At 40.8% G+C, this 12,374-nt stretch overlaps 2 protein-coding genes across 19 annotated transcripts in view; one reads left to right on the top strand and one right to left on the bottom strand.

Annotated features, from left to right (window-relative positions):
• LOC147016116 (disintegrin and metalloproteinase domain-containing protein 9-like) overlaps nt 1-12,374 on the bottom strand; it is a 112,269-nt gene that overhangs the window by 21,079 nt on the left and 78,816 nt on the right. For all 4 annotated transcript variants that reach the window (XM_085848840.1, XM_085848841.1, XM_085848842.1 and 1 more), the window contains 5 exons: nt 10,305-10,394; nt 7,649-7,844; nt 6,452-6,557; nt 2,907-3,078; nt 2,519-2,599 (listed from right to left, as the gene is read on the bottom strand). In XM_085848840.1, the coding sequence (XP_085704966.1) occupies nt 2,519-2,599; nt 2,907-3,078; nt 6,452-6,557; nt 7,649-7,844; nt 10,305-10,394 (645 nt within the window). The remainder of the gene's footprint in view (nt 1-2,518; nt 2,600-2,906; nt 3,079-6,451; nt 6,558-7,648; nt 7,845-10,304; nt 10,395-12,374) is intronic.
• The window catches only part of LOC147016117 (uncharacterized), a 68,838-nt gene that overhangs the window by 33,558 nt on the left and 22,906 nt on the right, over nt 1-12,374 (top strand). For 5 of the 15 annotated variants that reach the window (XR_015050009.1, XR_015050003.1, XR_015050006.1 and 2 more), the window contains 3 exons: nt 1,504-1,633; nt 4,208-4,299; nt 6,879-7,022. The exons of 1 other annotated variant lie outside the window; for it this stretch is intronic. Coding sequence is in view for 1 of the 14 variants with exons in the window: in XM_085848847.1 (XP_085704973.1) it covers nt 1,504-1,633; nt 6,879-7,022 (274 nt within the window). In the remaining 13 variants the exon portion in view is untranslated. Of the gene's footprint in view, nt 1-1,179; nt 1,346-1,503; nt 1,634-4,207; nt 4,300-4,432; nt 4,524-6,878; nt 7,023-12,374 lie in introns of those variants that run through there. 9 more of the 15 variants (XR_015050012.1, XR_015050014.1, XR_015050016.1 and 6 more) reach the window with 6 other exon arrangements.

The following is a 12,374-nucleotide window of genomic DNA, read 5'->3' as shown; positions in this document are numbered from 1 at the left end:
TAGCTCGAATGTGTTAACAATTTTGTCTGGTCTGTGTGCTCGAGTCGGTTACATTGACTTCTGTATTAGGGATCTTTCTGAGACAGGTGTTATGTAATATGTGCACCGAGGAAGGCAGTGATTGTAATCTTAGAGCAGAATCGGGTAAGGTTGTATTGCGTAAAACCCTCGATTCAAGCAAGGGCAGGTGGAAGACTTGTGACCACAAAAAGGCACCTGCATATCATTATAAATGGGCTTTACATGAACATAGTGGACGCTTTGAATGCACATGAGCAAGTATGGCAATTCTCCTGAGGGTTTGCAAAGGACCGTGGGATCAGCTGCCTCGTGTGCTGTGGAGGGGGCCCAGACGGGGGCAGGGTGGACATTGTGCCTGAGCACCACCCCTTCCCCACCCATGCCCCTGTCCTGTGGAGTGGTCAATGGATACCAGCCATGCGTAGTCCAAAGGGGGAAGAAAAACTGCTGCGTTCACATACATCCATTCTATCTCTCTATCTCTCTCTATCTCTCTCTATCTCTCTATATCTCTCTATATCTCTCTATATCTCTCTCTCTCTCTCTCTCTCTCTCTCTCTCTCTCTCTCTCTCTCTCTCTCTCTCTCTCTCTATATCTCTCTATATCTCTCTATATCTCTCTATATCTCTCTATATCTCTCTATATCTCTCTATATCTCTCTATATCTCTCTATATCTCTCTATATCTCTCTATATCTCTCTATATCTCTCTATATCTCTCTATATCTCTCTATATCTCTCTATCTCTCTCTATCTCTCTCTATATCTCTCTATATCTCTCTATATCTCTCTATATCTCTCTATATCTCTCTATATCTCTCTATATCTCTCTATATCTCTCTATATCTCTCTATATCTCTCTATATCTCTCTATATCTCTCTCTCTCTCTCTCTCTCTCTCTCTCTCTCTCTCTCTCTCTCTCTCTATCTCTCTCTATATCTCTCTCTCTATATCTCTCTCTCTATATCTCTCTCTATCTCTCTCTATCTCTCTCTATCTCTCTATATCTCTCTCTATATCTCTCTATATCTCTCTATATCTCTCTCTAGCTCTCTCTCTCTAGCTCTCTCTCTCTAGCTCTCTCTCTCTAGCTCTCTCTCTCTAGCTCTCTCTCTAGCTCTCTCTCTCTCTCTCTCTCTCTCTCTCTCTCCACAAAGGACCATTCAAGAGACAGCGAACGACATCTTCACACCGTTATCATCCTCTCATCTCCAACCCCGAGCTACACCTTCGTCCTGTGCCACGACAACCTGCACAAAACGATAGTCCTGCAGCTATGACCAGCTCGTGCCTGCACAAGTCCCCGCCTGCCCCTTTGTTCTGGTTTGAATCTGATAATTTGGCACCTTAACAAAGTTAAGTTTTATCGTTCTTTTCTCCTCATCCCACATATTCTTTGGGGATTGTAAATGTTTAAATGAATTTGGTGTAGATCATTAAAAACACTGTATAAATTCAGAGAATGTTTGTATCGTTCACAGGGGGTACAGTGGGACAGGGAAGGAGGGTTGATCAAAGACCATTTGGCTCAGAGCCTCTGCATCAGCCAGAATTCTGACGTCACAATATTACACACAAGGATCTCCAACCCTCAATCTCCAGAACTTCCAGGTACTTATCTAATTCCAATTTAAACTTATCTACTGTTTCTGCTGCCACTACCTTTCCAGGGAGACCATTCCATGCATTAACTACTCTCTGAGTAAAAGTCTGTGTCACCTGCCTTACGACCATCTTAACTCTCCTCTTATTTACTCTCAGGCTATGGGCCCTGGTCCTATCACTCTCTACTCTGCTGAATAATTCATCTGCACTTATTTTATCCATACCTTTCATTATCTTATACATCTCTGTTATATCATCTTGTAACCGCCTCCTTTCTAGTGAATAAAAGCCCCGTCTCCTTCAGCCGCTCCTCATAGCTGAGTCTCGCTAGGCCCGGAATCAATCTCGTAGCCCCGCACTGAACCCTCTCTGTGGCATCTATGTCCTTCCTGAGTCGTGGTGACCAAAACTGCACACAATATTCTAGATGTAGCCCTCACTAAATTCCGATACAATGTTAACACAACCTCTTTTGATTTATAAATGATCCCCCTCCTGATACAGCCTAAAACCAGATTTGCTTTACCTTGAGCTGCCTGGCACTGTGATGCCTGCTTACCTCCCATATCTATTACCATCCCCAGATCCTTCTCCTGTGAAATTACCACTCCCAGATTATACAACGGTTATTTAAATATAATGTGAAAGAAATGTTTGAGAAGGTGGAAGATTTTATTTCAGGAGTGGGGATAGGGGGAGGGAAGGGCATGTTTAAGACACAAAACGCTGTTCTTATTCAGTAATCTCAAATAATTCCTTTTATAACATAGTTCATTCACTGTAATAAAACAAGTTTCTAATCCATTGGAAAAGAGTTCCTCTTGGTTATATTTATTGTAATTACAATGCTCTTCATCAGTAAACCAAGTATAAAGATCAAATCAAACGTACCCCATGGTGATTGCAAGAAACGGTCGCATTGCAGTCATAATTCAAAATGGAATAACTCTGGGCCTTGTAATCAAAGCAAACCTGCAAGGTAAGCATGAGGTACTGAAAAATGATGACGTATATTCTTAAAGATTCCAGAAAACAGTGACATCAAGCAGTCTTTCATTTATTAAGGTCTGTTTTTTGTGAATGAGGTTGTGGTTGAAGTGAGTGTGGGATATAGCCCTTCGTGTAGGCAATGGTGAATGGGGCTGAGTGCATGACGTGGTGAGAGTGTTATGAGTGCAGGTAGTAATGAGGTTAGGGTGGGTGCAGGCAATAGTGAGGGTGGGGCAAGTCTGTGCAGGCAGTGGTGACGGTGGGGTGAAGAACTTTGCTTTACGCTCACCAGATCTTCTCCAACCTTTGTGCCAGGCTGCACCATGCCTGGGTCTGGGACATCTGTGCCATAATCAAAATGTACTGAATTGCAGCCATCATAGTTAGCTGTTCCAGAAATCTTCAGGATAAGTGGGTATATTGGAGTATTGGAGCAAATTAGTTTCCCACATTTTGCATTCCTGATGGTGGAAAGGTGGGGGGGGGGGGAGGTGAAGAAAGATGAGGAACTGAGGAATGTGTGAGCTGAAGAAAGCAACATTATAATTCCAAGATATTGGGTATTACTATCACTGCAATCAGTACCGTACATACATGAATGATCCAGTGCTTATTGCAAGAACATTTGGAGTAGCTTTTGTGTCTGGAGTCGAATTTAAGATCCTTGTCACCTGTTCAAGGTAAGAGTTTCGTTTTAACTTCTTGTAAATACCAAACGAGTAGAGATACTGTTGTTGAAGGCATGGATGATCGTTATTCAGTGATATATTTGTTGTAGTCCGAGTCTTGTGTTGAAATGGAATTTTGTCATGGGGACATGTAGGCCAAAGTGTACCAATGCTACGTCATGAGATGTCCTGTCCAGTTTCACTTAGGACTAGCATAACCCGCACTCTGTGCGACATGTTGGGGTGGGTGTGTTTGAGAAAGGAACTGATGCAGAGTATCAGTAGTAATTTTACTTTAATGCAGAAAGTGGAATACGATTTCACTGTTTCAGAACCATTTTATTTACTTTTTTTTGTACCATGCACCTCATATGGTCTTTGAGATAATGTAAGCCGAATATCACGTTACTCGAGCGCAGAACAAAGTCGAAGATAGCGCGACACGAAACCACAAACTCGGAAATAATATATAATATGGGGTAATTATCAAGATACAGGTTATCTTCAGCGATTGCAAACATGTACGTGTTAAACCAGATCACCTGTTATCATGCAATCAGCTTGTGTGTAAGACACCATGTTGTATGCCCAGCGGATCAGTAATATAAACGACATGATAGTTTGTTATGACTGTAAACCACTTGTGCAAGCTGACACTGAGGTCTGTCCATTTCATACAATGTCATACCCGATATACAATGTATTATTTATGGAATGAAGTGACATTATACATCAAATTGTAGGAATGCCTGAGAGCCCTGTTTTTGATGAACTTGTGCTACCTCGAGGATCGGCATCAAATGTTAGTAGTAATACTGCTCCCAGTTATAAAGCATCACTGTGCGTACATCAGTGATGAGTAGTTTAGCCTTCGTGAGCATTACAGATAATAATCGCTGTAACTGTCGTGTGGTTTATACAGGTTGATATCCACAGTACAGAGCTACTCTGGTCATCCTGACTTTTCTGTCCGTCCTGTGTGAATAACGTGCTGGTCGTGGCAGGCCACATCATGTAAGTTAGTTGTTTGATGTTGCACAATAGCATGTAAAAGTATTATGGGAGGTCATAATATTGCTGTTATCAATTGATTCATTGATTATTACTCTCTTGAAATGATTATAATCTGTCATTGTGTGTCTTTCAGATATCCTTGATTTATACTGGTTAGCCATTGTTTTCCGTTTGAATTACCTTGCTCATGGCAAAACACCTTGTTAATAAATCGTTCAACTGGCTGATGAATGTTGTGCTTTATTGTCGATGCGAGTCTTCATCGGCTTCACGTGGAAGAAAAAATTTGTTCATTTTTGTCACATTTACTTGCCACTTTCAAAGGCCCACTTCTCTAGGATCGAGTTAGAAGCATCAGGACCTTGAACTTTCATGTAGCGGGTCCAAAGGCAACATTTATTGCTATACTCGTATAAAAGGCCATCAAAAATGATTGGTTGGCATTGTTTTATTTGAAATATTCAAGGAGACTGGAAAATATGATGTTTCGTAGCAAGAAAAAGCCTTATTTTAAAACACTACGCATACAAATGTTACCCCATTTATTTTCTTTGTCGTCTGGGACGTTTCATTTTGAAGGTACAGCCTCATGAGCATGCAAAACTCTTAAGCCTCGGCCTATCATCACGTGTGCTTATATCTTCATTTATTGGACATCTTGCGGATGTAAATTAACACCGGTTGTACTCTGCATGTTGCACATCATGTGCAGCAAATTTCAACTCCCTGTGCCTTGTATTTATTGTTATTTAAAAAAAGAAATTATGTACACCGCCGTTGATACTCGGTTGCAAGTCACCATCTACAGTTTCAATTGAGGAGACGTAATTACTTTTATGGAAAATGTTTTTTGTAATCCTGAAAAATAGTCCATAGTGAACACAGTTGTGTTAAACGATTGACCTTTGAAACCCTTCTCAAATTCTCCTTATGAAGGGGGACAGACAATTATACAAATACACACACAAATGCATACTGTGCTTTATCGAGTTATATGACAGCAGGAAACCCTTCACACAGTCAAGGAAGGAGCACACAAAAGGAAGTATAACTACAGTGAAGTCGATGGCACACCATCACAAAGCCCCACACTTCTCAGCAAAAGAAAAGTTGAAAGATGGCAAAAAGTTCCACCATGAATGACCCATGAATGATATCACATTTTGAGTCAAAAAAAAAAATTCTGTTTTGACCCCTGTGACTCCAAGCCCCCATCCCATGGGACATAAACCAGGGTTCAAATCCAAAAACTCGTAACATATTTCACGTGTCCCCGAATGTTCATATTTGTGAACCTTTTGTTCCTCATGGATAGGCGGTCATATGTGTAAAGTTTCGCTTTTCGAGATCTAAAACAAACAAACAATATGACTGCCAAATCACGTGACCGATGACATCATCAAAAAAATGGGATAAATCTGTGCATAAGGGAGAGCAGATTTTTGTGGCAGAATTCCCTGGCAGCATTAATACCCAGCAGCTTTTTGTCAGGTCTCTGAAAATAGTACTGAGACAGCTCTCTGACAATAGCCAGAAAGATGTCAACTCTCACAAGCACATGATCAGAAGAACCAATTGTAGCAGAGGAAGAACAGGAGATATTAGCAGGAAAGTTGGTTATTACCAAGTCCAGAAGGGAGTATTTGCCAGTGGCAGAAATCTCAATCAGAAAGTTCACAGATTGAATCAGGATGTTGAACACGTGGAAGGCCTAACCAGCTGAGGCAGATGGATGCACAAGATCAAAACAACTAAACAGGCATGCAAAAACACAGCGACGAGCACAAGATAAGAATAAGAAACTAAACAAGCCGAGACTGGACGGCAATCGATGGCAAAAAAGACAAATCCAGAACTGTTTACCCAAGTTTGGAAGGAGGTCACTCAGACATGTAAGATGAAGCTGCTAAATTCTGAAACCAGAAATCTTGTGTGCAGTTTAATGAGATTGAAGAAAATCACATTTTGATTGTAAATTTAAATTACTTATGAGTTTAATTCCCCCTTGCTCAGGGTTTTAATGATGATGTTGAGGACAGCGTTGATTTTTCTAGCATTGAGCGTTGAGGCAGGTTCACTTTGTCTGTGCCATCCTGTGGACCACAATCCTTACTCTATGCATTGTTACACATAATTATTGGATATATCTTACCGTTTAGCACATGCAGTGTAATATCTTCCTTGTTGGCCACAGTTCCCAAACTCATTCCCCTTTGTGTTTACTTTCTCAAAGCAGGCATCACTGGCAGCCTTTGCCTCTAAATTTGGGAAAAGGGATGGGAGTGAGAAGGGAAGTTTGTCTCATTCATATCATTTGCATTTTCTGGAATATCATCTGAATGTGACAATGAAGGAAGCGAGGTTTTGTTGTAATAATCTCGAGTTAATTACAAGAACTCTTAATGCCAAAATGCTGCCAATGTAGAGCATGTTATGTTGGATGAATGTACAAAAGAGAATGATCCATAATAGTAATATGGACATTATTTGCGAGGTTAAATCCATGGCAAACATCAAATGTCTATCCAATCAGGCCAATAGACTCCAAGCCTCAACACGTGTCTGCTTTTATTCCCCAGGTGCCGATTCATTTCCGGTCACGTGCCAGTGCGAGGGGTCAATTGAAGGGTGTTTTTATTGTGCCGACATTAAGCAAAAAAAACCCATCGATGGTCTGCTCTGCTCTTTGTCTTCACTTGTGATCTGGTATTGTATGTATGGGGGTGAGTAAATTTTCCCTTTATTTATTTATTTATTTTAAATCCCTTTATTTATTTATTTTATTTGGCCCTCCCTCTCTTCTATCATCCCCAATCTACTCCACTTTGAGCCTCATCTTTCAATATAACAGGCACATTAAAGCATTTGTCGAGCAAAATCATTGAAGCTCTGTGTGGAAGTTGATTTTTATGGTTCACTGGACTAGATGACCCGTAAACCCGTTGGGTTCCTGTTGTGACAGCGGTTGATGAAAAAAAATCATTTCAAAAAAAAAAAGATAGCTCCAGCGAACTATACCGCTGAGGTTGTTTCTCCCGAAGTTTCTCCTGAAATTCTCCCGAAGAGTACTTGACTGAATCGGGAATTGATTTTTTAATAATTTTTTTCATTGTCCGATTTGAACGAAACTTGATACTGCACACCGCAGGCAAATGTTGAGTAAGGTGGCCCTAAAATGTTTGCGCTATCGTGTACCGTTTTGGCTGTATTTCGGGAACATACATACATACATACAAGATGAGAGTTTTAGTAAAATATAGATTACGGCTGAGAGTTTTTTTTTCAATCATGTTAATCAAAACAGAAGATTATTGGCATTGGGAATGGGAGGGATGGAGGTAATGCTTACCTCCTCCCCAGATGTCCTGACACTGTTTATTGAGTGTTTGACAAACACCGCCGTAGCAGTACGCGCTGTTATTGGCACATGGCTGCCCATTCTGAGCAAAAGTGTGACTTGGACATGTTGAGGAAAGGCCATCGCAGTATTCTGGGAAATCACACTCTACCGTAGAAGGGCGGCATTGAAAGCCCTGTGGAATAAACTGGACACAAAAGAGGAATTTTTCATACTGAATTATACAGCTTTAACTCGTTACTACAAAACCCAGAAAGGATTAGATTAAATGCATACATAATGGCTTTCTGGTAGAATCGAGGTTAATACAGTACTAGCATAACCCGCGCTCTGCGCGACATGTTGGGGTTGGTGTGTTTGAGAAAGGAACTGATGCAGAGTATCAGTAGTAATTTTACTTTAATGCAGAAAGTGGAATACGATTTCACTGTTTCAGAACCATTTTATTTACTTTTTTTTGTACCATGCACCTCATATGGTCTTTGAGACAATGTAAGCCGAATATCACATTACTCGAGCACAGAACAAAGTCGAAGATAGCGCGACACGAAACCACAAACTCAGAAATAATATATAAGATAATTCATTATCATCAGGTAAAATGCATTACACCATTTTCTGATGGAATAATTCTTCTTATAATTGAAGTATTTTAAATTACAATACTTTATTACCTCTGCCCTCAAAGGTGGACAGAAGTTATGTTTTCACGCCTATCTATCTGTGAGCAAGATATCTAAAAAAGTTATGAATAGATTTGGCCGAAATTTGGTTGACAGGTTAAGTATGTGACAAAGATGAATTGATTAGATATTGGTGAAGATTCGAATCCTGATGTGGATCTGAGAACTTAAAAAAAAATTGTCAGTAATTCTTCACCATTGAGAAATTGGGCCAAAAACGATGCATAACACGATATTTCAAAAAGGTTGTTGATGGATTATGACAAAACTTTGTGTATGAGTTGGTTCAGTGATAAGAATGAGTCGATTAGGTTTTAGTTCATGTCTAGATGCAGATCTGGCCTATCAGTGGTAAACAAAACTTAAAATTGTTCAGCCTGGCAGAGGTATCCGCTTTACTGAGTGCTGTTCTAGTTGTCACTGTAACGAGCATTTTACTTTTTGCATGTATGTTCATTAAAATTACAACGAAATGCATTTGGCACTCTTTATTTACTACTTACAGGGTGTTTCAAAAAGATTGATACAACTTTGACTTCCTGCCATTTCTTTGTTCTTTGACCTATACCATTTTTCCTTTTCAGGGTTTGGTGTTGTTATCGTGGTATTTGTTCCCTGGAATTTATAGCTCCATAGCTCAACGATGCCATTGACAGTGAAGCAGAAGAGAAAAGTGATGGCTCCGTGGTGTGAGAGTAAATCGTATGTAGACACCTGCCGGAGGTTCTGCCAGGAATCCTGACCTCAGAACATGTGATGGACCCACAAATTGAGCCATTCAACCTATTGTGAAATATTTTGAGCACAAGGGTACAATGCACAACCAGAGCAAGGGCAACAATGGCAGGCCAGCATCCAAGAGCCAACAACCAAGAGCCAAGCCAACATCGACGCCGTGAGAGATTCTGCAGTGGACAGTCCCAAGAAGTCCCACCGCCGGTACTCCCAGGAGGGAGCAAGGCATCAAACCAACATCAGTCTGGCGTATCCTCACTAAGGAGCTGAAGCTTTTCCTATACATCATCTCTATTAGGAATAAACTGAGTCAAGATGACATGAGAAGGAGACTTGATATGTGCAACTGGCTCAATGACAGGATGGAGTCCTCTGGACAACTGGTTCCGGGGGGCTGCCAAGGGCTCTATCTATGCCAACCGCCCTGCCACACTGGATGATCTGAAGGAGGAGGTGTCAGACTAACTCCAGGCAGTGCCACATGAAACCTGCAGGAAAGTTGGACAGAACTTTGGAGTCAGGATCAATGCCTGTCTGAAACGTGGAGGGGCACACATCGAGAACATCAATTACAAGGATTTTGTGTAAATGCTAATTTCAGACCTTGGGCTCTCCCTAACTCGAGCAGTGACTTACTGTAATAGAAATCCATCCATCCATTGGGACCATACTCTGTGCAAAGCGAAGGTGCTACTTAAGCAGTCTCCTTGGCTATTGGGCACAATGTTGGACGGCTCGCCACTCTGACACAGTATACCAGCATGCTGGCACTGATTTTGCCGACCTCGGAAGGATGACAGGGCAAGTTAACCCCACCTGGTATTAATTCAACAGCTGAGCGGGATTTGAACTCAGGACACTAGGATCCCAAGCCTACCACCCTAACCATAAAGCCAACACCAGGCAATAGCAATCAGTGATAGATAATACCATGTCATAAGCTTTCAAGAAATGTTTTGTTCACATTCCTGAGGTTTCTGTTTCTTTGTAAATAAACATTTAAAGTTTCATCACTCTTTTTGAAACACCCTTTATATGTGGGGGTAGGGTGGGAGAGAAGATCACGGGGTAGAGCAATCAAGACCACCTACAGCGTGGGAGATGATAAACAAATAGTCCTCTATAAAACAACTGGTTTCCAGAAGTTGCCATAACCTGCTACATTGCACATCAGCTACAGGATATCTGGAATAGATTAATCATAAGTGACAATTAATAGAATCCTGTACCTTGCAGTTCTTGCAGCAGAGACCAGAGGCGCATTGTGATCCTTTTTTCAGTTTGCAGCTGCTCGCATTGCAACAGTGGTTGGAACAATTCTAAGAACATGGATAAAAAATTTTTAAAACGAGAACGTTCATGTTCAGAGGGTAGAACACATGTGGTATATTACAAGCAAAAATAGAACAAAGTCATTGCTATAATTCTGTACAAACAAGCTTTGTTTAATTTTCAATCTCAGGGCCACAATACAAAATGTTGTACAATAAATCAAACAAACATGATTCGTTGCACCCGTCTAAAACTTCGGAAGAAAGGGGATGTACAAAACTTTACAACAAAACTGATGACTGGAAAGAACAAAAAGTAGCCTACATGAAGAAAAAAAAGATTTCTTTTGAGAATGTTTTGCTTTCGATCTTAAGAAGTTATCCTGATTTATTATCCTCAAAAACAGAAAAACTTAATCTGCACCCAAAGGATATTTATCAATTGTTTGTGTTGAATTTTTTTTTAATATTCTTGTTACAAATCATCACAATACTAAATAAACACTCTTTCAGCTTTGTAACAGATAAACCTTTTACGATGTGTAAGATGTTATATAAGATGTTTGTTATAAACACACCATTATTTAACAAGAAAGAGCGATCCAAGATTGCAGACCCTTGCCAGGACTTGTTTTGTGTTGTGTATTTTGTGCGGCAAATAAATGGAAAGATTTCGCAAAAGAAAGGTCATTGATTGCAATTGAAAGGTCTAAATGGTCCAAAGAGCAAAGGCCTGAAAAGGTCTCACAGGACAAGGTTCTAGAGCAGTGGTTTCCAACCTTTAACAATACACGGACCACTTTGGTGTCTATATTTTTCCAACAGACCACTTACCCCCCTTTTTCACAACATTTCAAAAACTAATTTTTATGTTTGATGACTTGAGATGATAAACGTCATTGTTGAACACGAACTGAAAGTTAATATTTGTATCCGTTTCGGTTCAAATGGCTGCTATGAACGCTCCACTTAGAATTGCATCAAAAGTGAGCAAATGTAGAACAGTGCTGGAAATAACACACACACACACACACACACACACACACACACACACACACACACACACACACACACACACACACACACACACACACACACACACACACACACACACACACACACACACACACACACACACACAACATGTTGAGGAGGTAAATTGAGCATCCTGCTTTTATTGAGTAAACGTAAACATGTACAACCTGGAAGATAACTTCTGGGGGGGGGGGGGAGGAGTAACTTACAGACCACCTTCTGGACCACAAGCGGACCATAGGTTGAGAGCCAATGCTCTAGAGTGTGTAATTTTAGGCCTAAAGTGTCTGAATTGTTGATAGGGGTCAAAAGGGTCTTATGACGTCTAAAAAGGGTCTCATGGTCAAAGGGGTCTAAAATCACCAGTTCATCTCAGATCACCAATTCTGATCAGGTCAATCCTCCTTGGACATGCTGTTCCTACTCACCCAACAATGGATGGAAGCTCTTTGTGTTAGATGTAAGATCAGGGCTGACACTGGACATATCTCATGGTTTTGATACAGTCTGGCATCCCAACTTACTCTCCAAACTCTCTGCCTATGGAATGCAAAGCCAACTGGCACTCTTGGGTTAATAACTTCCTCTACTCTCGTTGTCAACATGTGGCTCTCAATGGAGTCATTTCATCTCCTTTCCTTGTCAAGGATGGAGTGCCCCAAGGCAGTGTTCTGGGCCCAGTCCTATTCCTGATCTTCATCAATGATCTCTGACTCTCTGGAAAAACCTCTTTTCTATCTATTTGCTCATGACTCCACCCTCGGCCATGACATCCCTCATGATTCAGACAGGCAGGCTGCAGCCTCTTCCCTCTCTTCAGACCTTAACAAAATCACAAGATGATCAAACTCTTGGAATGTGGTTTTCAATCCTGACAAATCTTACACTTTCACTCTCTCTCCGAAAGGACCATCTGGCAACTCTCCTCCCCTCCCCAAATACTTTCTTAACAATTCTTATGAGGAAGTTCAGTCATTGAAACTTCTGGATCTC

This window comes from Eptatretus burgeri, chromosome 12 (genome assembly GCF_056783735.1).
Source record: "Eptatretus burgeri isolate ZD-2024b chromosome 12, Ebu_testis_v1, whole genome shotgun sequence".
NCBI lineage: Eukaryota > Metazoa > Chordata > Myxini > Myxiniformes > Myxinidae > Eptatretus > Eptatretus burgeri.
The sequence above is the reverse complement of the archived record's forward strand: the minus strand, read 5'-3'. Positions and strand labels throughout refer to the sequence as shown.